Below are 27,879 nucleotides of genomic sequence, written 5' to 3' on the forward strand. Positions count from 1 at the left end.
GCAGGTCTCAGACTACGCATTGAGTGTGGTCCTAATGCTCTTGCCGTAGTTCATTCTCTGTAGCTGCTATTGTTCGTGTCAGCAGCGTGGTCGGCACTGTGTGTGAATAAATATGTCAAGACGGCTAAAGATGGCTCCATCTCCATTGCTCCTTTCCTTCATCCGAGTGCAACGTTTGCTGCAACATTGAGACATAACTTAACAGCACCAAATTTGTGAAATAGTGACGTGTCACATTTTGGAGTCCGTTAATGGTGGAGAAAGAACCAGTTCTTTGGCGGTGCTCATTTAAGAACTGGCCCTGAACTAGCTCCTGGTTCTTTCAGGTGGAAAAGGCCTAACAGATCCCCGTTATGTAGCCGTGAATCATCTTAACGGTCTTTAAATGTATTTTGGGCAAAACCATGAGGATTAGTGATAGTTGAGTATGAGTGTGAGGGGCTGTAGTGAACACTTAAACGATCTGCTCGACTTTGACGTGTTCAGCTTGCGGTTCTATTTGAGGAAAACACTGACGCTGCATTCTTAGATTCTTGTGCTCTCACTTCAATTTCTCTTTTCCCGAATAATATTGGTTGCAAAATTCTCACCTTTCTTGTTAGCTGACACAATGGCAAAGAGGGTGCTCCTCGCCAGTAGTGGGATTAGCATTTTAGCTTCAGGTAGCAGCTGCAGCTAACAACACGTGTACAAAATTCAGAATGATTCTTCAGCGCAAGAGGAAAAAGTAATCTGGCTGAACAAGAGTTGTTAAGATTTTTTTTACGACATCTGTGTAAACATCAAAGGTAGCTGACTTTATCGCAGCGCTTTGCACTTCCCTTTCAAAAGTACAAGGCAGCATTAGCTGCTCTTTCCAATGAGAAGCAGGTGTCGGCCTGAACGCAGCCTCATAATGAGAGGCGGCGTCCTGCAGGGCCTTCCTGCTCACAGGACACATAAACATCACACACAATAGCTCTGCTGTCGTCATCATCTTCACTGTGTGTGTGTGTGTGTGTGTGTGTGTGTGTGTGTGTGTGTGTGTGTGTGTGTGTGTGTGTGTGTGTGTGTGTGTGTGTGTGTGTGTGTGTGTGTGTGTGTGTGTGCGTGTGAAAACGCCAATGAACTTATTTGTGTGTGTGTGTACATAGATTTTAATGAGAAAAGCAAGTTAGTGTGCAGCGCAGCACACCTGCGTTCAGCAGATTAGACAATGGACACACGTGACTCCACTAATATCCAACCGCATGTGAAAGGCATCAAAAACAGTCACATCACAAGGGGAGAAAGAAAAAAAGTGCTCGTCCATTCCTCCTGCTGGAAATATAAAAAACATGACACAAATATAGCATAATGCAGGTGCGTCAAACATATAGTGAAAAGTAAGCGTTTCTCGATATTTATATATATATATATATATATACATATAAAATATATATATGGATATGGATATGCAGTCATTTGCAACCCCCCCCCTACACACACACACAGACACACACACAGTAAATCTTAAGTATTGTACAACTGAAAGACCTTTGAACCTGTTCAGTATTTGAGCAAAGTGCTGCTTAGCTGCTGTGTACTTTGCCCTTTTCCTCGTTATCTTTCTTTGTGCGGTCTCTGCTTGTCCTGGATCGTTTTCTCATTCCTGACTCAGTTGTCAAACTTCACAGAAGGACTTCCAAAGATGGTTTTGTGATTGTAGAAATAAAACGCCATCATCAGAGGTTTGGTGATAAATCGATAAATACATTTTGAAATGATTTTTTTTAAGTGTTATGAATGAAATTAGGCAATTGTGGGTTATAAAGTCATCAAACTCATGTTTCCTCGACACGCCTGCTGTCTGGTTGAACATTAGTTTCCTTCAGATAAACCTAAACCACACACTACTTATGTCAGCATTTACCGTTGGATTAGATAAGCTTCCTGACCTGCTTTTGGACTTTGTTTCACAGAATGTCTCATAAAATCCCATGAAAACTTCTAAACAACCGTAGGAAATTATTAATCCACCTTTTCACATGTTGCCCCAGATGAAGGCCTTGACATGTAGATGAACCGTTGAAACACCACTGGTGCAGCATTTATTTGCTTTACATCAGCTTTAAACACGATTTAACTTTGTGTGCATCAAGTCGGATCCATGCCTGTTAACAGCGCTATGTTGGGAAACAATCATTAAGACTCACTAATCCCCAAAAGTAGAATCACATAATGAACCAGGGTGGGGTAAGAACAGCCCCGTACCCTGATTTAAACCCAGTTACAGTGATGGACACTGATCACGTGGAGTTAAAACCACCACAACAGACTGTGAAGACAAACTTTAATGGAGAAAGCCTTAAACACAGCAGAGTTTACAAAGGGAGTCAAATAAAGGTGCAAAGTAATTTGATGGTGATCTGAAGTCCCCACAGATCACATATATAGTACATACGACTGAGACAATGAGGAAAACTCCTTCAACCCATGTGACTGACACATTGTACAGAGTGCAGTGGATCCCTACTCTCTTTAGTTGGAGCTCTGACTCCCATCAAAGACTCAGAAACATCACAATGAAGCCGACAGACACACGTACGGTCACAAACATACAAAGAAAGGAAAATTCTAAATGAAACAAAGCACCGCTTCCCAGATACCACTGCACAGACACACACACACACACACAGCTGTACTGGATGAGTGTCCTCTAAAGGGCAGTGGCAGAATGGAGGTTCCGGGGCAGGATGTCCCACTCGTTCATCCCGGGGTCGTGATTCTCCCAGTCGGGGTGAAGAGGAGGGTCGTTCAAAGCCATCAGGATCCCCAGCCAGTCGCACTGAAACTCCAAGAACTCCATCACATCCAGAGAGCTTTCTTCATGTTGAAGCAGAGACGACTGTGGAGAGGAAGTGACTGTTAAAAAAAAAAAAGAACTCTACGAAAATATCACCCAACATGGCTATTCTTCCTGTTGGTGGTCATAATGTTGTGGCTGATCACTCCACAGCCAGATCAACATTCTACCCTGGTAAAGATGCATGTAAAGTGATTGACCTTTGCTTCTACTTCATCTTTCCTGTTGTGGTACAGCGTCAGCTGGAGATACTGAATCGTTGCCTTTCTGTACTCGTGGACCTGAAACAAAAGAGGTTTTCAGAGGAGCAGCAGACTGAGGCCATGCCGTTGAGACTTCTCTGTTTCCATGTCCTACCTTCTGATACATCGGCCTGCTTGTGGACTTATCAAGTCCATAGAGTTTGTCTATCTGGCTCTTTCGTTGCTCCATGTTGACTGACGCCTCGGTGAAGATCTCCTGTGTTCATCACTTTGAATTTAGCAAAATAAACCAAAGACATCTTCTTTTCAGCTGACGACGAGAGAAAGGACTGTACCTGAAGCTTGGCTTTAACAGACTGTGGGCTTTGGTTGTTTGATTTGAGACGCTTCTTGATGGGAGGCCACAGCGTCCTCAGTTCGTCATACATCTCCTTCAGTCTGGACTTGCTGACTGGGTTGTTCATGCTTTCAGCCTTTCCTGTCTTCAGTGAGAGTGCAACGTCTCCTGCCACTCTGCAGAAGACAACATGTCTTGTTTACCGCCACACTTCTGTTTGAAGTGAAAGGTGAAGTTGTTATCTTCTTAATCCATCGCCATGGTTACAGTACCTGTCTTTGAAGGATTTCAGTTGCTCATCTTTTTGTTGGAGAATGTTCCTGTGGATCAAATGGAGCAGAATATGAAGCAACCAGCAACTGCTGATAAACTACAAGACCACCCCCCCCCCCCACACACACACACACACACACACACACACACTTTTAACTAACTGGAGGTTACACATTTACCTTGCTTCCTCAATTTTGCGTTGGATATAGATTTCCCTCTCTGACAAGCTGTAAAAATAAGTTGAGATTAGTTATTCCGTTTACAACCAAACAGATGAAACACTGATTGTATGAAAACATGTGAATTGTGTGAATTCAACCCAAAACCCTGAAAAGTAGAAACTCAGTGCAAACTTATTTGCGCTAAAAACTGGCTTAAGTTTAAAATCACACCACTGTTGTTATTTTCCTCACATGGCAAACACTGAGATGCTCTGTGCTCAACGTTTTCCAGTTCAATAGAACGGTTATGTCCTTTCCGAGGCTTCCTGAGCAATAAAAGCCTTGCTCAGGGACCCTCAGTAGGGATCAGAACCAGTGACCTTATAATGTTATGCTTGCTCCTCCAACCTCTGCCCCGTTAAGGAACAATAAATTGTGTGCAGAGAAATCCAGGCCTATACAGCTGATGAGTTCGAGGTTTGTTGCGTGAGAAGTACCTGTGTTTGTAATACTCTGCTTCTTTCCCCTTGTCTTCCAGAGCCGCACTGTGGAGAGAAGGAAGCATCGTACATTCTGGAGCAACCAGCATTGGTTCTTAGTATAGATGTACCGATGCCAATTCCAGTATCGGTACCGATACTGCACAGACACTGGAAGAAGCTGACAGACACAACCTGCCGAGTATTTTGTGACGCCAGGTTCAGAGCTCATACACCAGTGATGCTACATGCTGAACATGACTGAAGTATGACCGATACACTCAGTAACAGCGAACCTGGTCCCTCAGTCCCTCAGTCCGCAGTCCACAGTCCACAGTCCACAGTGCACAGTGCACAGTCCACAGTGCACAGTGCACAGTCCACAGTGCAAAGTCCGCAGTCCACAGTCCACAGTGCACAGTCCACAGTGCACAGTCCACAGTGCAAAGTCCGCAGTCCACAGTGCAAAGTCCGCAGTCCACAGTCCACAGTGCACAGTCCACAGTACACAGTGCACAGTCCACAGTACACAGTGCACAGTCCACAGTGCACAGTCCACAGTGCACAGTACACAGTCCACAGTGCACAGTACACAGTGCACACTACACAGTCCACAGTGCACAGTCCACAGTGCACAGTACACAGTCCACAGTGCACACTACACAGTCCACAGTGCACAGTCCACAGTGCACAGTCCACAGTCCACAGTGCACAGTACACAGTGCACAGTCCACAGTGCACAGTACACAGTCCACAGTGCACAGTCCACAGTGCACAGTCCACAGTGCACAGTACACAGTGCACAGTCCACAGTGCACAGTCCACAGTGCACAGTACACAGTGCACAGTGCACAGTGCACAGTACACAGTCCACAGTACACAGTACACAGTGCACAGTGCACACTACACAGTCCACAGTGCACAGTCCACAGTGCACAGTACACAGTGCACAGTACACAGTGCACAGTGCACAGTCCACAGTCCACAGTGCACAGTACACAGTGCACAGTCCACAGTACACAGTGCACACTACACAGTCCACAGTGCACAGTCCACAGTGCACAGTCCACAGTCCACAGTCCACAGTGCACAGTGCACAGTGCACAGTGCACAGTGCACAGTACACAGTCCACAGTGCACAGTCCACAGTACACAGTCCACAGTCCACAGTGCACAATCCACAGTCCACAGTGCAGACAGATGCACACTATGCAGTGCGTACTTTCCACTATTGGAAATTGTGTCCACCATATCGTCGACACAAAGACCAGCCTTCGCACATCAATGGCTTATGGATTATGAATTTAAGCTGTATGGCATTTAATAAGTACTTGTAACAGTACCGATAGTACTGCTAGTGGTATCAGTCCGTCCCTGCCTCTTAATGTTGACAAACAACAAAAATACTTACTTCATCTTCTGCAGTTCTTGTATGTAATGGTTGTGCACCTCCGTCATTCTGTAAACATCACAGAAATATGAGTGTGTTTAAATGACGACAGGCACAAAATCAGCAGTGTTAAAATCTCTCCATTATGCAAGATACAGGCCAACGGGTCATCTGGACGAAGCCAAGCTGATTGTTTAAAAGTGTTTTATTCTAGAAGCACCATCAACTATATTTGTATTTTTTATGTTGCTCTAAAACCTGGTTTATCAGATGTCACGATTTCTTCTGAAACTTAAAAAAAAAAAATCATTCTGCCATACTTGTGAAACTACACAGTACATGAAGGACAACAAACATACTTAACCTGAAGTCTTGGCCTGGTGTCCCAGACCAGCTGCTAATGGCACTGCTTAAGGGAGACATAACATTCCTGAACACGGTTTGGAGAGCAGAGTTCATCCAGCTGATAAAGCTACAGGAAGAGAACAAAAGGCCCACGATGGAGTGAAACCAGTCTGGTTGGCTCGTCACCACTGTGACTGGAGTTCAGAATGATTGGACGCCTCTCGCTTCTCGCCCTGAGTGAGGGTGGCGCCCGCTGAAGGGCCAGGGAACATCTACCAGTGTCATAATAATCTATATTGTTCTCCTCTAGTCCCAACCTGATACAACACATTATCAGGCTTTGATTTTGTGACAGTTCCATGATGTTCAAATTTGCACTGAAACAAAATTCAATTCAATTGATTTGTACCTATGGAATCCTTGCCAAGTCCTCTGGAGGGTAGCCACAGTGCTAAATAGTGGCTGTAGGAATAGCTTGACTATATTAAATTCATCTGAAGATGAATTTGTAGAATCAGATGGTCATTAAATGATTCTGATGAAAGACTTCATAGGTTTGTTGTGACCCATGGTACAACAAAGCAGAATCATCAGTGTGAGTAACTTGAAGAAACTCTAAATTTGGTTCACATCTGGTTAAAATGTCTTTTAATTCCAGGGTTCACCTCTTTGTTTCCAATCGCATTGTCAATTTTTAATGGACATCTTAAAAACAAACCACTGCTTGGCATGTGGTATTAGATTAAGTGCACGTGTTTGACTGTACTTGAGACTTTGAGGCATTTTATGGCCACCTGTTGCAGAAAGCATGGACTTTACAAAGGGCCATCCATAAGAAGTGCCAGTAAGTAGAGCCAGCACTGTACCTCACATTTCCCCAGTCGAAGAACAAGGAAGGTGTGAAAATCAAGGACTTTATTCCAATACCTCATCTATTCATTGTGTGTACACTTTACTTACTGGATCTTGCTTCGGCCCAGTTTACACAACATAGAAGTAAAACATGTATTTGTTCTGCATTCACATGGCAACGTTCTGAAGGCGATGGAGTTGACGTGCCAGCCAGGAGTGTGTGTCGCTTTGAAACATGAACTTTTGTAGTGGCTCAGATGACCGTTGGCGTGTAAACAAGCCTGAAGAGTGAAGAGTGTGTTCACACTGGTTTGGTGTGGTCAGAACAAACCCCAGTGCAGTGCAGGTAGACTGACGTGTGACTGCAGCACAGACCAACTTACACAATTCAGATGTGTTGCATTCATCCCATTCAGGAGGGGATCCTGTGGATCAATATACTGTCCAGTAGCAGTTTACTTTACAGACTTTGTGTGAAGTAAAAATGGACTTGACTGGACACACACGTGTCTGCGTTCTACAAACCCAAGTGTGAACACAACCTTCCAATCTTCAACGTGTGATTTAAAATGTGAATAACTTTTACCTTGCCTCGTGCTGCTGATTCTCCCTCTGAGCTCTGTTGGAAAGCACCAAAGAAATATGAGTGGTGATAAATCACAATGGATCACAGGTTAGGTTTTGCCTCATCAGTGGACGGTACCTCTCTCCGAACACCTGCATTTCTTGCTGTTTTTGACTCAGGGCAGTGCTGTGGGGAAAAGAAATCTTAGCAGAAGAAGAAGCTCTTAAAAACACTGAATTTAATCCTAAAACAATCAATTTCTCTCATTTTATCACACTGAAAGGAAGCATGGGATCATCCAAAAGAAAAGACTTATTGAATACTTCAGTTGTTCATATTTTTGTGGCTCAACAGTAACCAAGATAATAATCATGAGGGATCATTGGTACCGACACCAGGATGGGGTCCGATACGGCAGGGTCTGCTCATCCTCACTAAACGCTCCAGGGTACGAGCCGACATAGCGAGTACTGCCACGACACAGAGGCGGTGCTGCGGCGGTTCATGGCAACGTACAGCCGTCACATGTTTGCATATGGAGTATAAATTAGGCTTAATGGTGTTTAACAAGTATCAGTACTCAGTATCAGCAAGAAGTTCAAGGTTAGCACTTGTACTTGTCTTTAAAAAAAAAAAGTGGTATTGGTGTATCCCTGTAGTAAACAATAATCCCATGTTTGATCATAAAATATGTTTACCTTAATCTGCTCAGCTGCTCTTCATAGTGCCTTTTCATTTCACTCGCTCTGTGTACAAAACAACAAACACGGTTATTCTCTGTCGGTCGGTTCCATTTCTGAACGATCAAAACACACAGTCTGAGATCTGAGTGGTTTATTGCTACCTTTTTAATCTGACCCAGAAGAGTCCAACCCCTCCCCAACATTTAAATTCAATTCATCAATTCATTCACAAATTGCACACAAACACAGTGAGAATAAAAACCACCGCGATCACAGGCCAAACAGTCCTTCCAGTCCCGACCAGACAACAATACTGAGCACGACATTGCTCAGAGAGAACAGAAAAACAGGAAAATACTCAAGTGCAACTCTGGAAGAGGAAAGTGATGTACTCGTATCGGGCTGCTTTCAGTTCCTCCTCACGTGTCTCCAGGGCAGATCTGGGGGTGGGGGGGTCAAAACCTTAACGCACCAGTGAATCAGCTACAATTCATTTTAATAGAAGTCTTCCAGAAGCAACATTTCGGGCAGTTTAGAAATAATTCAAAAGCTTAGTTAGATTTAAAGACATTACCTGATGTGGAGGACATGCTGCTCCAGCGGCACCGTGTGACTGGAAAAATCACATTGGTTTCATTGACGTTTAATCGAATTAATTACAAATTCCTCATGAATATTCAGTGACACACAGGCGCACCACTAACCCGCATCTCTGGAACTGTACTCCTCCATCTTCAAAAATAGAGCTGTGGAGAAGAGTATGTTGCTCAACGGCTTTTTTTTTGTCAACAGAAATCTTAAATGATATTAAAAACATTTTCTTACCCATTTTTTTTGGGCTTGTTTTTATTGGTGGCCATGTGAAACTGCTGAGACAAATGATTAGTTCAGATAAATCATATTAAATCAAAACAAAAAAGTAGTGATTCTCTTCAAGTACAAATGATTAATTCTATTTGAAAGGTTTGATTAATTGTTAAAGCCTCTTCCTGCTCCATAATCACTTGTTTCCCGGATTCAAAATCAAAACCATACTAATTTTACTCATTCTGAATACATGCCATTTTAATCTCTTCAGAAGGATTTAAAATTTTATTTTCATTCTTCTATATGATGGTTCTTTGGCTCAGTAACTTCATAATTAGGCATATCTTTAGGGATTTGTGATTTAAAGTGTTTCTAAGTGATGCATTGAGGTGGCAAAGCGACTTGTGCGTGTGTGTATATATCTCATTTTATCTCTGTAATGATACTAGTGTGTGTGTGTATATATCTCATTTTATCTCTGTAATGATACTAGTGTGTGTGTGTATATATCTCATTTTATCTCTGTAATGATACTAGTGTGTGTGTGTATATATCTCATTTTATCTCTGTAATGATACTAGTGTGTGTGTGTATATATCTCATTTTATCTCTGAAATGATACTAGTGTGTGTGTGTATATCTCATTGTATCTCTGTAATGATACTAGTGTGTGTGTGTATATATCTCATTTTATCTCTGTAATGATGCTAGTGTGTGTGTGTATATATCTCATTTTATCTCTGTAATGATACTAGTGTGTGTGTGTATATATCTCATTTTATCTCTGTAATGATGCTAGTGTGTGTGTGTATATATCTCATTTCATCTCTGTAATGATACTAGTGTGTGTGTGTATATATCTCATTTTATCTCTGTAATGATACTAGTGTGTGTGTGTATATATCTCATTTTATCTCTGTAATGATACTAGTGTGTGTGTGTATATATCTCATTTTATCTCTGAAATGATACTAGTGTGTGTGTGTATATATCTCATTTTATCTCTGTAATGATACTAGTGTGTGTGTGTATATCTCATTGTATCTCTGTAATGATACTAGTGTGTGTGTGTATATATCTCATTTCATCTCTGTAATGATACCAGTGTGTGTGTGTATATATCTCATTATATCTCTGTAATGATACTAGTGTGTGTGTGTGTGTGTGTGTGTGTGTGTGTGTGTGTGTGTGTATCTCATTTCATCTCTGTAATGATACTAATGTGTGTGTGTGTGTGTATATCTCATTTTATCTCTGTAATGATACTAGTGTGTGTGTATATATCTCATTTCATCTCTGTAATGATACTAGTGTGTGTGTGTATATATCTCATTTTATCTCTGTAATGATACTAGTGTGTGTGTGTATATATCTCATTTTATCTCTGAAATGATACTAGTGTGTGTGTGTATATATCTCATTTTATCTCTGAAATGATACTAATGTGTGTGTGTGTGTGTGTGTATATATCTCATTTTATCTCTGAAATGATACTAGTGTGTGTGTGTATATATCTCATTTTATCTCTGTAATGATACTAGTGTGTGTGTGTGTGTGTGTGTGTGTGTGTGTGTGTGTGTGTGTGTGTGTGTGTGTGTGTATCTCATTTCATCTCTGTAATGATACTAATGTGTGTGTGTGTGTGTATATCTCATTGTATCTCTGTAATGATACTAGTGTGTGTGTATATATCTCATTTGATCTCTGTAATGATACTAGTGTGTGTGTGTATATATCTCATTTTATCTCTGAAATGATACTAGTGTGTGTGTGTATATATCTCATTTCATCTCTGTAATGATACTAGTGTGTGTGTGTATATATCTCATTTTATCTCTGAAATGATACTAGTGTGTGTGTGTATATATCTCATTTTATCTCTGTAATGATGCTAGTGTGTGTGTATATATCTCATTTCATCTCTGTAATGATACTAGTGTGTGTGTGTGTATATATCTCATTTTATCTCTGTAATGATACTAGTGTGTGTGTGTATATATCTCATTTTATCTCTGAAATGATACTAGTGTGTGTGTGTGTATATATCTCATTTTATCTCTGTAATGATGCTAGTGTGTGTGTATATATCTCATTTCATCTCTGTAATGATACTAGTGTGTGTGTGTGTATATATCTCATTTTATCTCTGTAATGATACTAGTGTGTGTGTGTGTATATCTCATTGTATCTCTGTAATGATACTAGTGTGTGTGTATATATCTCATTTTATCTCTGAAATGATGCTAGTGTGTGTGTGTATATATCTCATTTTATCTCTGTAATGATGCTAGTGTGTGTGTGTATATATCTCATTTCATCTCTGTAATGATACTAGTGTGTGTGTGTATATATCTCATTTTATCTCTGAAATGATACTAGTGTGTGTGTGTATATATCTCATTTTATCTCTGTAATGATACTAGTGTGTGTGTGTATATATCTCATTTTATCTCTGTAATGATACTAGTGTGTGTGTGTATATATCTCATTTTATCTCTGTAATGATACTAGTGTGTGTGTGTATATATCTCATTTTATCTCTGAAATGATACTAGTGTGTGTGTATATCTCATTGTATCTCTGTAATGATACTAGTGTGTGTGTATATATCTCATTTTATCTCTGTAATGATGCTAGTGTGTGTGTATATATCTCATTTCATCTCTGTAATGATGCTAGTGTGTGTGTATATATCTCATTTTATCTCTGAAATGATGCTAGTGTGTGTGTGTATATATCTCATTTTATCTCTGTAATGATGCTAGTGTGTGTGTGTATATATCTCATTTCATCTCTGTAATGATACTAGTGTGTGTGTGTATATATCTCATTTTATCTCTGAAATGATACTAGTGTGTGTGTGTATATATCTCATTTTATCTCTGTAATGATACTAGTGTGTGTGTGTATATATCTCATTTTATCTCTGTAATGATACTAGTGTGTGTGTGTATATATCTCATTTTATCTCTGTAATGATACTAGTGTGTGTGTGTATATATCTCATTTTATCTCTGTAATGATACTAGTGTGTGTGTGTATATATCTCATTTTATCTCTGAAATGATACTAGTGTGTGTGTGTATATCTCATTGTATCTCTGTAATGATACTAGTGTGTGTGTGTATATATCTCATTTTATCTCTGTAATGATGCTAGTGTGTGTGTGTATATATCTCATTTTATCTCTGTAATGATACTAGTGTGTGTGTATATATATCTCATTTTATCTCTGTAATGATGCTAGTGTGTGTGTGTATATATCTCATTTCATCTCTGTAATGATACTAGTGTGTGTGTGTATATATCTCATTTTATCTCTGTAATGATACTAGTGTGTGTGTGTGTATATATCTCATTTTATCTCTGTAATGATACTAGTGTGTGTGTGTATATATCTCATTTTATCTCTGAAATGATACTAGTGTGTGTGTGTATATATCTCATTTTATCTCTGTAATGATACTAGTGTGTGTGTGTATATCTCATTGTATCTCTGTAATGATACTAGTGTGTGTGTGTATATATCTCATTTCATCTCTGTAATGATACTAGTGTGTGTGTGTATATATCTCATTTTATCTCTGTAATGATACTAGTGTGTGTGTGTGTGTGTGTGTGTGTGTGTATCTCATTTCATCTCTGTAATGATACTAATGTGTGTGTGTGTGTGTATATCTCATTTTATCTCTGTAATGATACTAGTGTGTGTGTGTGTATATATCTCATTTCATCTCTGTAATGATACTAGTGTGTGTGTGTATATATCTCATTTCATCTCTGAAATGATACTAGTGTGTGTGTGTATATATCTCATTTTATCTCTGAAATGATACTAATGTGTGTGTGTGTGTATATATCTCATTTTATCTCTGAAATGATACTAGTGTGTGTGTGTATATATCTCATTTTATCTCTGTAATGATACTAGTGTGTGTGTGTGTGTGTGTGTGTGTGTGTGTGTGTGTATCTCATTTCATCTCTGTAATGATACTAATGTGTGTGTGTGTGTGTGTGTATCTCATTGTATCTCTGTAATGATACTAGTGTGTGTGTATATATCTCATTTGATCTCTGTAATGATACTAGTGTGTGTGTGTATATATCTCATTTTATCTCTGAAATGATACTAGTGTGTGTGTGTATATATCTCATTTCATCTCTGTAATGATACTAGTGTGTGTGTGTATATATCTCATTTTATCTCTGAAATGATGCTAGTGTGTGTGTGTATATATCTCATTTTATCTCTGTAATGATACTAGTGTGTGTGTGTATATATCTCATTTTATCTCTGAAATGATACTAGTGTGTGTGTGTGTATATATCTCATTTTATCTCTGTAATGATACTAGTGTGTGTGTGTATATATCTCATTTTATCTCTGAAATGATGCTAGTGTGTGTGTGTATATATCTCATTTTATCTCTGTAATGATACTAGTGTGTGTGTGTATATATCTCATTTTATCTCTGAAATGATGCTAGTGTGTGTGTGTATATATCTCATTTTATCTCTGAAATGATACTAGTGTGTGTGTGTATATATCTCATTTCATCTCTGTAATGATACTAGTGTGTGTGTGTATATATCTCATTTTATCTCTGAAATGATACTAGTGTGTGTGTGTATATATCTCATTTTATCTCTGTAATGATACTAGTGTGTGTGTGTGTATATATCTCATTTTATCTCTGTAATGATACTAGTGTGTGTGTGTATATATCTCATTTTATCTCTGTAATGATGCTAGTGTGTGTGTGTATATATCTCATTTCATCTCTGTAATGATACTAGTGTGTGTGTGTATATATCTCATTTTATCTCTGTAATGATACTAGTGTGTGTGTGTATATATCTCATTTTATCTCTGTAATGATACTAGTGTGTGTGTGTATATATCTCATTTTATCTCTGTAATGATACTAGTGTGTGTGTGTATATCTCATTGTATCTCTGTAATGATACTAGTGTGTGTGTGTATATATCTCATTTTATCTCTGTAATGATACTAGTGTGTGTCTGTATATATCTCATTTTATCTCTGTAATGATACTAGTGTGTGTCTGTATATATCTCATTTTATCTCTGTAATGATACTAGTGTGTGTGTGTGTGTGTATCTCATTTCATCTCTGTAATGATACTAATGTGTGTGTGTGTGTGTGTATATCTCATTTTATCTCTGTAATGATACTAGTGTGTGTGTGTGTATATCTCATTTCATCTCTGTAATGATACTAGTGTGTGTGTGTATATATCTCATTTTATCTCTGTAATGATACTAGTGTGTGTGTGTATATATCTCATTTTATCTCTGTAATGATGCTAGTGTGTGTGTGTATATATCTCATTTCATCTCTGTAATGATACTAGTGTGTGTCTGTATATATCTCATTTTATCTCTGTAATGATACTAGTGTGTGTGTGTGTGTGTATCTCATTTCATCTCTGTAATGATACTAATGTGTGTGTGTGTGTGTGTATATCTCATTTTATCTCTGTAATGATACTAGTGTGTGTGTGTGTATATCTCATTTCATCTCTGTAATGATACTAGTGTGTGTGTGTATATATCTCATTTTATCTCTGTAATGATACTAGTGTGTGTGTGTATATATCTCATTTTATCTCTGAAATGATACTAGTGTGTGTGTGTATATATCTCATTTTATCTCTGAAATGATACTAGTGTGTGTGTGTATATCTCATTTTATCTCTGTAATGATACTAGTGTGTGTGTGTATATATCTCATTTTATCTCTGTAATGATACTAGTGTGTGTGTGTATATATCTCATTTCATCTCTGTAATGATACTAGTGTGTGTGTGTATATATCTCATTTCATCTCTGTAATGATACTAGTGTGTGTGTGTGTGTGTGTGTGTGTGTGTGTGTGTGTGTGTGTGTGTGTATCTCATTTCATCTCTGTAATGATACTAATGTGTGTGTGTGTGTGTGTATATCTCATTTTATCTCTGAAATGATACTAGTGTGTGTGTGTATATATCTCATTTTATCTCTGTAATGATACTAGTGTGTGTGTGTGTGTGTGTGTGTGTGTGTGTGTGTGTATCTCATTTCATCTCTGTAATGATACTAATGTGTGTGTGTGTGTGTGTGTATATCTCATTTCATCTCTGTAATGATGCTAGTGTGTGTGTGTGTGAACATATTGCAGATGTGTGTGTCACAATAAGAGCCTAATACATGAAGTGAGCATGTCCCTCACTGACGGCGTCCCCTCAGTCCAGTGAATGCTGGCCTTCATTACACTTGTACATGAGTCCAGAACTGTGGACTTCTTCCTGTCGCTCAGCATACAGGGACTGTTTACATGACAACGGTCTCGGAGCCACTGAAAACAACTTCCGTGGTGGAACTTCTTGAAAATGCTCAAGCTCTGTCATGGTGTAAATGGCACAAATGACACTTTCTGGAAATGATGAGGCGCCGTCCCAAGTTGACGGTGAAAACAATGTGACTGCTACTGAGCACCACAGCCGCAGTAAGGCTCATGTGCTGGGAGATGGACAGGAACAAACATGGCGGCCTCCAGAGTGTTGTGGCTCCCAGTCCTGGACTTGGTACTTTTATTTTGACACTCACTGTCTTAACAATCCAACGTGGTTGTCTGTCCACTAGAATGTCTGTGTTCTCACATTGTTCATGTTTATCGCATTTTGTTCTCTAAACGTGTGTGTGTGTGTGTGTGTGTGTGTGTGTGTGTGTGTGTGTGTGTGTGTGTGTGTGTGGTTTCATTACAAAACCAACAACAGCGCCAACTCATGGGTTAGTCAGTGTGAAGTGATTGACATTGAATCTGAAGCTCTTGGTGTCTGCGGTGGTGATGGAGTGATGAGTGGTCTGAGGCGTTCAGAGTGTGGTCACTGCGGCGGCCATTGGATGGCGGTGCGGAGTAGAGGTATGGTCAGTGGTGGTATAGTCCGGTCAAGGTGTCTGTGGGTCATGCAGGTTTAGTAGAAGAGGATGGGGAACACTGTGGACTTGTTATGACCTTGTTCCTCTGGACTTGGACGACGTGGTTCCTGGCGTCACAATGTCTACTCACCAGACCAGGGAGGCAATGGATCGCGTCCAGAACCTTGGTCACTTGGGAACGCTTTGTAGTGAGAGTCTCCGGCTTCTGGAGTCTGTCGGCAGACTCCTCCACCACAGCACCAGACAGAGGAGCGTGCGGTGGCGCGGCGACAATAGCATCCTCAGTGGTCTGCTGTGGTTCGGAGGAACCGTCAGGACAAGCGGTGCTGAACAAGCTGCTATCTGTGACACATGAGGTGAAGTGACATGTGGAGGGAGTGGATTGTGCGTGTCTGTCCACAGGAGGGCGCTCATCAGCCGGTGCAGGTTGCGCTGTGGCCTCCAGAGCAGCTGGTGACATAACGCCGGTGTCTTGGGGGGACGTGGAGGCTCTTGGATCTCCAAGCTGACGACCATTCCCTTCGTCCCCAATGGAAAAACTGTGCAAGACATTAACTTCGCGATGTGGGTGTTGGAGCTTCATGCCCTGGTTTCCCTCCTTGGCTGTGGTCGCCACCTCCCTCCTACTGGGACTGGTGGCAGTCTGGGGTTTGGGCCTTGCCCCCTGGTTTCTCCAGGTGGCAGCAGTTGATGATGGGACATTTGAATCCATGTGACGTGGCTAAGGTGACGGCTGCAGGACCGACGCTGAACGACATCCGCTGCTCGTCTCTGTTACAATACCGAGTTCCTGGCTTGCATTCGGACAGAGGGGCGAGTGGACACATGTGGAATATAACGAGTCCACGTTTAGACGTTGACGAGACCAGTTAGACGAACATCAAGCTGAAAACAGCTGCTACAAGCAGCAACAGATTCATGTTCAAAGGCAGATGCACATGCCACCAAGTCCAAATGTGTTCTAGTTCAGCTTCTGGCCACTAAACTGGGTCAACACAGTCGTTCACGTAAGAGTTCGCCTGCAGTACAACTGAAGGCAATCCAGAACAAATTGGCAAAAATGGTGGCATTTCATTTCCAAACATTGACCTGGGTGCTGTTGTTTTTAGTTTTGCATATTTATGCGAGTCTCTTGGTTTCTGTAAGTTAGATCACTGTAAATATGCACTGCCAACACTGGTATTATTTTTTACTATGGTATGTTTATTGTACTTTTATTTACACTTTCATTTTAAACTTTCATAGTTTAATTTCCTTGTATTTCATCTTACTGTATACTTTGCTCCCCTTAGAACTTATTATACTTTATTATAGTCTGTGATTTCTATCTTATTTTTTTTTATCTTAGTCCTATTTTATTTTATTTATTATTACTTCTACTGTAAATACTTTTGGCCCTTAGAGTTCTTGATAGTAATTGTATATAAGATTCCTCTATTCTTTGCACATCTCTTGTCTTTCCCACTCAAGAGTCCTTAAAAGCAGAATGTAACAAGTACATTTCTCCATTGTGAGAGCAATAAAGGCTTATCTAATCTTATCTTATCTTAAATATATAAAATATATAAATATTAAAAAACAGAGACTATATCTTTTTTTTCAAATTGGTGTTTTAATTTTTCTTATGTTTAGATTTCTTTAGTGTATGTAGAGTATATCAAAAGTTATATTTCAGTAATCCTCGGCTGCAATAAAAAGATAGGTAATAAAGTCTTTTTGCACTTCTCAACAGTCTTCGGCGACAACGCCTTGTAATGGAAGTTGACAAAAGCCATTTCACACTGTAGAAGAAGACCCACAGACTTTGCTAATCAAGCATTTCGAAACACAACTGCAATGTAGAATGAGTTTTAGTCTATTTAGAAAAAAGCAAGATTAAAACATTTTGTTGCATTGAGGTATGTGAAAGGCTGGAGTCATCTAAACTAAAGTGGCATTTGTTTTTCTTAACTTTCAGCTGATATCAATTTTACTAGGGCTGCACAAATACCACTTTTTAATAGGATGAGTACAAGAACCAACCTTGAGCTACCTGCTGATACCAGTACTTAATAAAAGCCATACAGACTCATTCAAACTCCAGATGCAAACAAAATGCAAACATAACGCCTGCATTTGGCCAAACCAGACTAGAATATCATAGAAAACATAGATTTTTAAAACAACTTTCTAGGCGTAGCGGCGATAACACAACACTGAGACACAAGCTGAGATATGGGCGATGCTGCCATGACAGCTAATGAACTCGCATTAGCATTAGCATTAGCCTCAAGCCATGCTAGCAGGATGAGTTTGTAAAAACATGTATAATGCAACGGGTATAGGAGGCTTTCACCACATGGTTTAATGTTGAGATGGTCATCAGTTTTGGTAGTAATTGTTTAGTTTTTTCAAAATATATCAATATGTTCATCATGTTGACTTTGCACCACAACATAGAACATCCGTTACTGGTCCAGCCCTCTCAAGAGGAAATTGGGAGCATGTAGGCCCTGAGCTAAAGTGAGTTTACACCTTTGATTTAGAAGGTATGACATTTGGTTGATGTCTTAAAAATAGATGAGACTGGATTTAATGAAAAGAAAAGTGTAAGCAGCAGGAGAAACAATAGTGGATTCTCAGGCTACAGAGAAAAATAATGAACCAGGAGAGCTACATTGGCCATGGCTTCAGGGAACCAATGGATTAAATTAGAACCCCCCCCCACCCCACCCCACACACACACACACACACACACACACTCACACACACACACATCAGGTAAACCCAAAGAGCAGGGAGAAAAGGAACTCATCATTACAGAACATCATAAATTAACGTATGAGGTTCATTAAACTTTTGTTTTGAAATGGTCCAAGGTTTGGTGGTGTGGTGTTTACCACGCTAAAAACAAAGGAGTCGCTGCTCAAGTGCACATGGTACGTCCATGGTACGTGTTGGGTTGGGAAAAGTGCAGCACCAGGCAGAACCCCTCCATGTGTGTGACGATTGTGTCCAACTCATTTATATTGAAGGTTTAAAAAAGGACAGCAGTTCTTGTAATGAGTCCTGGCAATTGACTCTGTTTTTAGAGGATTTTTCTTTTTTACTGGATTGTTTTGTGTTTTTTTTTTTTACATATTCTATTTTTTGTGCTCTTTTTTGCTCCTGTTTAGACATTTACATATGTTTACATCTTTTAATTCCTTAATTTAACCCTAACCCTAACCTTGTTACCTTGAGCTGTTGTAAGTTTGTGTTTCCCCCTGGGAGGAATAAAGTTCTCTTAGTGCACTTACAAGAAGCAGCTTTCCTGGAATAGCCAGCAGTCCCATGACCCCCCCCCCCCCCCCCCCCCCCCCTCCTCCCCCCCCCCCCACCCACACAGTGGAAAGTTCCTTACTTTACTTTCACTTTCACTAGGAGGGTGAGCGCTGCAGTGTTCTGGACGAGGAGGCAGCACACTGACTGGACGTTGTCTTTTCTTATCTTTCTTCTCTCCACACTGACTCGTTCAACAGGTTTAGTCACACTTTGATTTAAACATGCACAATTAGGAATGTAATCACACACCCACGGAAACGTCTTATGGTTACATGCGCGCAAATAATGATTTCAAAAAATCAACATGACGTCACAATGTGAAACGAGCGTATTATTGACTGGTAGAGGTTTCCTGTACCTTAGCCTTGTTTGTGGCGGCTGCAGCCTTCAGTCGGAGGAGGTGCTGAATGTCCCGGCAGTGTGGAGGGGTGACAGGGTGCAGACTGGACCAGCTCCTCCTCCTCTCGCTGCGTTCACACAAACACGCATTGGACGGCCGCTGCACATTGGTTCACAGCAGTTCGTCCATCAGCTCCTCCTCCTGCCACCTCACGGCAACTGACACATTGTGACAGCTGCTGCTGTTAGACACCTCCGGTCCTCAGTCTGCAGACTGCTCGGTCACAGTCTGTTCCACCCGCACTGCTCCGTCCGGTGCGCCATGAGCGACTCCTTCATCATTGCCGTGGACTTCGGCACGTCGTACAGTGGATATGCCTTCAGCATGACGCCCCGGGACGAGGAGATCGAACCCCACCTGCCGCCCTGGGGTGAGGAGGTGGGCCTGGAGACCCCCAAGACCCCCACCTGCATCCTGTTTGATGAGCACGAGACGTTTCTCAGCTTCGGCTATGAAGCCAAAGGGACGTACATGAAGATGCGTGGGGACGATGCACGAAACAAGTTGTTCTTTGAATGCTTCAAGATGTCTCTCTATGGAAAAGTGAGTATCTTGTGATGTGGTATTATGATGTCATCAACCTTGTATTTTGTTCTCTGTACTTTTTACTTCAGGCATGACTTTGCTGGATTCAGTTTGAGGAAACATTTTCTCTGTTACTTTCTGTTTCTGTTCACGTTGCTGTGACTGTGTGCTCCCTGCAGGGGCTCAGCCTCTGCTCATATTCTCATGGCTCGTTATCTACAATCCAGGCCTCATTTCCTAGCTGCTGGACTTTGTTCATGAAGGCGGGTGTGAGCATCAGGGTCACACCTGACTCAACAGAAAGCAGCACAAATCTCAGCCTCTCATGGTAGAATAGTGAAACATATGTGACTGCCCCCCTGCAGAGAGCTTCTCTCTTCATCAAGCCCTTCCTGGTCACTGCTAATAGTAAAGACACTGGTTGTTGCTCAAGGCCTTCACACATGAGCATTGAGCGGGTTTCAAACCAGTGAACCGACAACCATCAGCTTTCTGAGTATTGTAACAAAGATATGGTTGCATTAACGTCAGTCTGTCAGAATATTGCATGTTGATATTGCAAGAACAATAACTGAGGTTTTGTTGTGCGGCTCTTCATACTTGCTCAGTAAAAGTGACAAAGGAAAAAGTAAAGTACTGAAGGAAAGTAATGAACAATCAAAGTTTCACAACCACACTGAGTAACACAGACCGGTGGTGGACAGAGGGCAGCCATTCAGCAGGTTATGAAGAGTTTTTCTCAGTCACAGCAAAGGAATGAAGCACCAACAGGAAGTGTCAGTGGAACTGTCTGGAAAACCTCACTGTGTCGCCCTCATGGTGACACATCTTGTACCTACATGAAGCTCATGGAGCGTCTGTCAGTTGACCTGGTCTGCATGGAAGCACATTGTTGACACACTAAACAATCCAATAGGAGACATGACCAAACCGGTTGTGACCCACAAAGTCTCAAATCACAAGGTTTTATACAATATCAGAATCATTAAAATGGCCGTCCTTGCTGAAATGGTGTAAAGTAAAAAAGGTGACAAATTAGAGAAATGAGGATAAATTGACAAATAAGGTAATTGACAAGCTGAGCTAGAAAGCATCACATCCACAAATAGATTGTTGAGGTGTCTTCTGTCGTCATACCAAGAAAGTAGTTTGTCTCTAATCCAAGATTTGAAACGTATTCCTAACGCTGTGAATTTATTTATTCTATTGTGCAGATATTATTTGATGATGAGGGATATTCTGTCGCTGAAAAAGACTTTGACCTACATGCAAGGAGTGAAAAAGAAGAATGCTGCCTAAAAACAAGTAGGGCAGCATCAGTGAGACTACAGTTTCACTATGAAGCTAAATGCTACTTACAGTGATGTGTGGCCACAGAACTACTCAGATCAGCAAAAACACAGTCAGTGGCAGTGACTCCATTCCATATCCGCTAAGACTCACTGACTCCAACCCACGTGACTGGACGTTGTCAGACTCAAACCGTGTTCCCTCCCTGAGCGAGGCCCTCCACTGCCCCTCTACCAAGGTCAATCCTCAGTAGTCTGAGTGGAGACTGTCCAATACTGGAGCCCATTAGTCCCTTGCTGGAAGTGCTCAGGAATGTTCTTTACTCGTGTTTCAATAATGATCAATAAATACATATATGAATATTTCCTCATTGTGGAGTTCATTCATGTAACAACATCAATAAAAACCTCTCCAATCTTTGTTGATTGATATTGAAAGAAAGAAGAGTGACAATGTGATGGAGCAAGAAGCCTCACCACTGATTGGAAACACACCTGTCACGTGTGCAGCTGACTACCAAGAGGTTATAGCTCCACCTGCTGCTCAGAAGTTACTAGAATTGTATGGCTCCTGAAAGATGCTGAAATACAGAGTTCATACTCAACTTCTGACAACCTCATCCTGAAACGCATCAGATCCTTCAGAATCCATGTGACAACCATCTTATTTTTATTTGTTTAAAAATGCCAACTGACATAATAAATGTGTGTTGAGCTCCACTCTACAAACCCTGAGAGCACTTCCTCTAACATCTCGGCACTCCTGACGAATAGTGTATATTTTTGCTAATTAATCTTCTATTCTAGATTTGGAGATTGCAGCTGGATTAACCTTCTGGTTTCCTTTCATCATCACTGTTTTTCTGCAAAGAATAGCTGATTCAGCACGAGAGCAGCACATGAGCGTCTGTGTTCATGATCATGAGTTCCGTGCAAACACTGATTCGGATGTTGATCATCAGCAGAAACTCAGCAGTGACCTGACCATCACAGCGGCCAATGGGAAGTCGATGAAGGCCCTTAAAGTGTTCACAGAGGCACTGAGATACCTGAAGGACACCGCCCTGAAGACCATCAACAACACGTCAGGGAGGGAGTTCATTGCAGCCGACTTCAACTGGGTGCTGACGGTACCTGCTATCTGGGATCCTTCAGCAAAGCAGTTCATGAGGAAAGCTGCAACTCAGGTAACAGAGACTGTGGATGGATGGATGGGTGGATGGATGGATGGATGGATGGATGGATGAAATACAGACTACAGTACTGGTTTTTCTCATGAAAATTGATATCTTCTGCATCTCAGTAGATTCTAACAAATTTTAGAAACATTCACAAATGATGTATTCATTTTCATGGTAAAAAAAAAAAAAAGAAGAAGCTTGTTGGCATATCCGTTTCTTTCCACTCAACTCTTTTTTAGAATTTTTTTTTTCATAAATATAAACCAGGTGGATCCTCACGACAACCACAGGAGTATGTGTCTGCCTTGGCAGTAATCATGTAATCAAACCAATCAAAGCACCTCCAGTGAGCAAACTGCTATTTTTCTTCACTAAACAAACTTCCTTTCAGGTCCATTTCACCAACAAATCCTGTGAGTTCCCAACATTTTGGCCCAGGAGTCGTATCTGTACTTGAAGATGTGCTGTCATACTATTGTTTGACCTGCAGGCTGGTATTGTGACCAAAGGCAATGAAACCAAGCTGATCATCGCCCTGGAACCAGAGGCCGCCTCCATCTGGTGTAAGAAGCTCCCGGCGGACGGGTTCACAGCGCGGAGCCAAGGAGACAACACTCTGGAACAATCTCCAGGAACACAGTACATCGTGGTGGACTGTGGAGGTACACATGACACTGTTTATTACCTAAGGAGAGGGTGTTCTTTACAAGCAGCTCCTCAAAACATATGTGATAGTAATGGCTCAATCAATTCAGTGTCTCCACAAATCTACTGTTGGCTCAGCTCTAAATATAATGATTGGACGTTAGGTTAGCTAACCCCTAGCTCTAATCACAATTGTTCAAATACATACATTATGTTCATCCAAACATCGACTGAGCTGCAAACCACATTTCATGTTCAACTTCTGTGGATGACTGGAGTTCAGCTCTTTGGATGTTGCAGGGGGAACCGTTGACATCACTGTCCACGAAGTCCTGGACGGGGGAGCCTTGAAGGAGCTGCACAAAGCCTCGGGGAACAACATGGGCGGACAAACTGTGGACCAAAAGTTCAAAGAACTACTGAAGATAATCTTCTGTGATGGCGTGTGGGAAGAATATGAAAGGCAGTACCCCAGTGAGGTTCAGAAAATGATGTACGACTTCACTCTGTTCAAAAAGAAAGACCAGGAGGTGGAGATCAGCTGTCCCTACAATCTGGGAAAACTGGCTCAGGAAGTGAAGAACGTGGAAGCGTTCTTTCAAAGTGTGAGTGGTGCTTCCTGGAATGAGGGCTCCATCCAAATCTCGAAAGAGAAACTGAGGTCTTTCTTTGAAGAGAGTCTACACAGCATCACTGACAGTCTGAGAGGAATCTTGGGGAAAGGTTTCAACATCGAGTTCATTCTGTTAGTGGGGGGCTACGCTGAGAGTCAGATCCTGCAACAGCACGTCATCCGTCAGTTCTCTGATCAGTGTAAAGTTCTGTGTCCTTTCAGAGCTCAAGAGGCAATAGTAAAGGGAGCAGTGATGTTTGGAAGAACCCCGGAGGTGGTGGCCTCTCGCCAAAGTGCCTTCACTTACGGACTTGCTGTCGGTAATCGGTTTGATGCATCCAAACACAGAGCAGACAAGAAATACACAAACAAAGATGGCGAGTGGTGTAACGATATCTTTATGAAGCTGGTGGCCATTAATGAGAACGTGGGCTGGGATGAAACCAGAGAACATATCTTAACTCCATCGGAGTCCGATCAGTTGACAATGTACTTTGCGTTTTACAGCACAGAGAAAGAAAGTCCGTTCTATGTGGACGATGAAGGGGTGGAGAAAATTGGTTCGTTTGTGGTGAGCACACCCGACACAAGACTTGGCATGAAACGCCAGGTCAAACTGAAGCTCAAGTTTGGCTTCACGGAGATGCTGGCTACAGCCACGGATGTAGAATCTGGTTTGACGAAATCGATCGAGCTCGATTTCATGAGGAAATTGTAAAGTGATTCTGAAACGTAAAAATGCATCCATCCATCCCTTCACCAGCAAAAAGCTGCAATTGTTAGTTCTGTTGGAGACGCAGCCCAAAAGCACAAACTTGATCCACATATTAATAGATGTTCACATTCACAAAGAACAAATGAACTGTATGTGAGGAGCCTCATTTATAAACTTGCGGAGGAATCCTACTGGAAATGAACGTGCGCCCAAAACCTGAAAAGGACAAGCGCCCCCCCAAAATTCTGTACCTTCAATAATGTTCTACTCTCTTCTTTCTGTCTTTACCCAATGAAAAATGTTTCTCCTTCTGTTTTTTCGCAAAACAATTAAATGTATTTTCATTGACTCAATTGCATTTCCTTAATTTCATTGTTAAACACAAAAACAAATTCACACCGTCTGCATCTACCATGAGACCGACTGGAAAGACTTAAACAGGAAACTGATCATCATATTCTGTGTTCAGAAAACCTGGGCACATGCAGTAAGCAGCACTCTGAACCAAGTGTTGTGCTTTGTAATATGGGACTGACAGTTATTGAAGATATGATGGTTGTTAGAAGCTTTATAGTTTAAAAAAAGGATTTGATATTCTATTGTAGATTTAACAAGGGTTCAAGGTGTTTTTGTCATATCACCAGTAAAAGCCAGGTTTCACGGAGAACGAAATTCTTATTTTGCCGTTCACGCTGAAGCCGACCTATATAAATTAGTACATGCACAAGAGACTAAAATATAGAAAATAAAATGAAGTAACAGAGCAGTGCAAAAAATATTAGTGTGAAGTGAGATGTGCAAAGTAAACATGTCAGCAGCTGTTCAGAGTCTGATGGCAACAGGGAAGAAAGAGTTTTTCAGTCCGTTGGTTTTGCTTTTCAAGCTTCTGAACCTCCGGCCTGAGGGCAGAAGCGTGAACAGTCTGTGTTGTGGATGGGTGGGGTCTTTTAGTACGGAGGCAGCTCTACTGTGGACCCTGTGCTGGTAGAGGCTCTGCAGAGAGGCAGTGGTGTTCTGCTGATCCTCTCTGCAGGCCACTGCGCTCCACCACAGTAGTGCTGCCGTACCAGGTGTGATGTACCAGGTGTGATGTACCAGGTGTGATGTACCAGCTGTGATGTACCAGGTGTGATGTACCAGCTGTGATGTACCAGGTGTGATGTACCAGCTGTGATGTACCTGGTGTGATGCAGCTGGTTAAGGTGTCTCAACCACACAGCTGTACAAGTTCCTGAGTATCCTGGGAGACATGCCCAATGTCTTCAGCCTCCTCAGGAAGTACAGCCGTTGTTGGGCCCTCTTGACCACCTGTGTGGTGTTGAATGTCCAGGTGAGGTCCTCCTGTGTGGTGTTGAGTGTCCAGGTGAGGTCCTCCTGTGTGGTGTTGAGTGTCCAGGTGAGGTCCTCCTGTGTGGTGTTGAGTGTCCAGGTGAGGTCCTCCTGTGTGGTGTTGAGTGTCCAGGTGAGGTCCTCCTGTGTGGTGTTGAGTGTCCAGGTGAGGTCCTCTGATGTGGACACCCTGCTCACCCTCTCCATCTCAAGCTCCCGGATAGACAGTGGATGATGAGGTCTCCTCTCCTTCCTCCTGTCCACTATCATCTCCTTTGTCTTGTCAGTGTTAAGAGAGAGGTGGTTGTCCTCACACCAAGCCACTAGACCAGCACCTCCCTCCTGTAAGCCGCTTCCTCCTCCCCTGTGATGCGTCCGATCACAGCGGTGCCATCTGCCAACTTCAGGATGATGTTGTCCTTGTGGGAGGCGACACAGTCATGTGTGAACAAGGTGTAGAGGACGGGGCTGAGGACACGTCCCTGAGGGGGACAGTGTTGGTGAGGAGGCTGGCTGAAGTCCTGTTTCCAATCCTGACAGTCAGGAGGTCTAGGAGCCAGTCAGGAGGTCTAGCAGCCAGTCAGGAGGTCTAGCAGCCAGTCAGGAGGTCTAGGAGCCAGTCAGGAAGTCTAGGAGCCAGACAGGAAGTCTAGGAGCCAGTCAGGAGGTCTAGGAGCCAGTCAGGAGGTCTAGGAGCCAGTCAGGAAGTCTAGGAGCCAGTCAGGAGGTCTAGGAGCCAGTCAGGAGGTCTAGGAGCCAGACAGGAAGTCTAGGAGCCAGTCAGGAAGTCTAGGAGCCAGTCAGGAGGTCTAGCAGCCAGACAGGAGGTCTAGGAGCCAGACAGGAAGTCTAGGAGCCAGACAGGAAGTCTAGGAGCCAGTCAGGAGGTCTAGGAGCCAGACAGGAGGTCTAGGAGCCAGTCAGGAGGTCTAGCAGCCAGACAGGAGGTCTAGGAGCCAGACAGGAAGTCTAGGAGCCAGTCAGGAGGTCTAGGAGCCAGACAGGAGGTCTAGGAGCCAGACAGGAGGTCTAGGAGCCAGACAGGAAGTCTAGGAGCCAGACAGGAGGTCTAGGAGCCAGTCAGGAAGTCTAGGAGCCAGTCAGGAGGTCTAGGAGCCAGTCAGGAAGTCTAGGAGCCAGTCAGGAGGTCTAGGAGCCAGTCAGGAGGTCTAGCAGCCAGACAGGAGGTCTAGGAGCCAGACAGGAAGTCTAGGAGCCAGACAGGAAGTCTAGGAGCCAGTCAGGAAGTCTAGGAGCCAGTCAGGAGGTCTAGCAGCCAGACAGGAGGTCTAGGAGCCAGACAGGAAGTCTAGGAGCCAGACAGGAAGTCTAGGAGCCAGTCAGGAGGTCTAGCAGCCAGACAGGAGGTCTAGGAGCCAGACAGGAAGTCTAGGAGCCAGACAGGAAGTCTAGGAGCCAGTCAGGAGGTCTAGGAGCCAGACAGGAGGTCTAGGAGCCAGTCAGGAGGTCTAGCAGCCAGACAGGAGGTCTAGGAGCCAGACAGGAGGTCTAGGAGCCAGACAGGAAGTCTAGGAGCCAGTCAGGAGGTCTAGGAGCCAGACAGGAGGTCTAGGAGCCAGACAGGAGGTCTAGGAGCCAGACAGGAAGTCTAGGAGCCAGACAGGAGGTCTAGGAGCCAGACAGGAAGTCTAGGAGCCAGTCAGGAAGTCTCGGAGCCAGATGATCCTGACAAGGAGTCAATGAAGAGAAGATCATATGGGAGTGACGTGATCTCTTCTGCTGGTTCCTGTCAGGAGTCTTGCTGCAGCATTTTGAATCAACTGTCAAGACAAGACAAACTGTTAACTCGACATTGGGAGATCAGCATCAGATTCAGACAGGTGACTGCAGCGTCTTCCCTCCAGGCAGAGGTTCTGGGTCCCAAGGTGCTTGACAGTGTTATTCAAAATGTATGTTCTTATCCTGGTTTTATGTCAGACTGCTTTTATTGCTGTCAGATTGTTATTTTTAGGGACAGAGCAAGAAAGGCAGGAGGAGGAGGAGGAGCAGGAGCAGCA

The 27,879-nt window shown here is 42.3% G+C and overlaps 3 protein-coding genes across 10 annotated transcripts in view; 1 reads left to right on the plus strand and 2 right to left on the minus strand.

Moving 5' to 3' along the window:
• Positions 1-2,294: 2,294 nt before the first annotated feature.
• Positions 2,295-19,619, minus strand: LOC308132524 (uncharacterized protein). 7 transcript variants are annotated; one of them, XM_080499656.1, is made up of 17 exons: positions 19,523-19,619; positions 19,244-19,372; positions 8,938-8,981; positions 8,817-8,858; positions 8,687-8,725; positions 8,505-8,552; positions 8,128-8,175; positions 7,568-7,615; positions 7,451-7,483; positions 5,689-5,736; positions 4,296-4,343; positions 3,817-3,864; positions 3,637-3,684; positions 3,363-3,540; positions 3,182-3,283; positions 3,025-3,105; positions 2,295-2,866 (listed from the first exon to the last, which is right to left on the minus strand). In XM_080499656.1, exons 3-17 carry the CDS (start codon positions 8,970-8,972, stop codon positions 2,678-2,680), a joined length of 1,035 nt encoding a protein of 344 aa, XP_080355782.1. In that variant the 5' UTR covers positions 8,973-8,981; positions 19,244-19,372; positions 19,523-19,619; the 3' UTR covers positions 2,295-2,677. The 7 variants fall into 7 exon arrangements, with proteins under 7 accessions (XP_080355782.1, XP_080355779.1, XP_080355783.1 ...); XM_080499653.1 differs by lacking the exon at positions 19,244-19,372 and adding an exon at positions 15,992-16,655 and having other exon boundaries at positions 19,523-19,587; XM_080499657.1 differs by lacking the exon at positions 19,244-19,372 and having other exon boundaries at positions 8,938-8,978; positions 19,523-19,616.
• Positions 19,620-19,722: 103 nt separating this feature from the next.
• On the plus strand, positions 19,723-25,671 carry LOC308132523 (heat shock 70 kDa protein 12A-like). Of its 2 annotated transcripts, none has more exons than XM_080499650.1 (4): positions 19,723-20,107; positions 22,341-22,565; positions 23,050-23,221; positions 23,505-25,671. In XM_080499650.1, the coding sequence occupies exons 1-4, from the start codon at positions 19,826-19,828 to the stop codon at positions 24,533-24,535; spliced, it is 1,710 nt and encodes a 569-aa protein (XP_080355776.1). In that variant the 5' UTR covers positions 19,723-19,825; the 3' UTR covers positions 24,536-25,671. The 2 variants fall into 2 exon arrangements, with proteins under 2 accessions (XP_080355776.1, XP_080355777.1); XM_080499651.1 differs by having other exon boundaries at positions 22,344-22,565.
• A 1,763-nt stretch (positions 25,672-27,434) lies between these two features.
• golph3a (golgi phosphoprotein 3a) overlaps positions 27,435-27,879 on the minus strand; it is a 42,883-nt gene continuing 42,438 nt past the window's right edge. Inside the window, exon 7 of the transcript XR_013936693.1 lies at positions 27,435-27,642. The gene's annotated coding sequence lies outside the window, so the exon portion shown is untranslated. The remainder of the gene's footprint in view (positions 27,643-27,879) is intronic.

Source organism: Blennius ocellaris (genome assembly GCF_963422515.1).
Source record: "Blennius ocellaris genome assembly, chromosome: 7".
Taxonomy (NCBI): Eukaryota; Metazoa; Chordata; class Actinopteri; order Blenniiformes; family Blenniidae; genus Blennius; species Blennius ocellaris.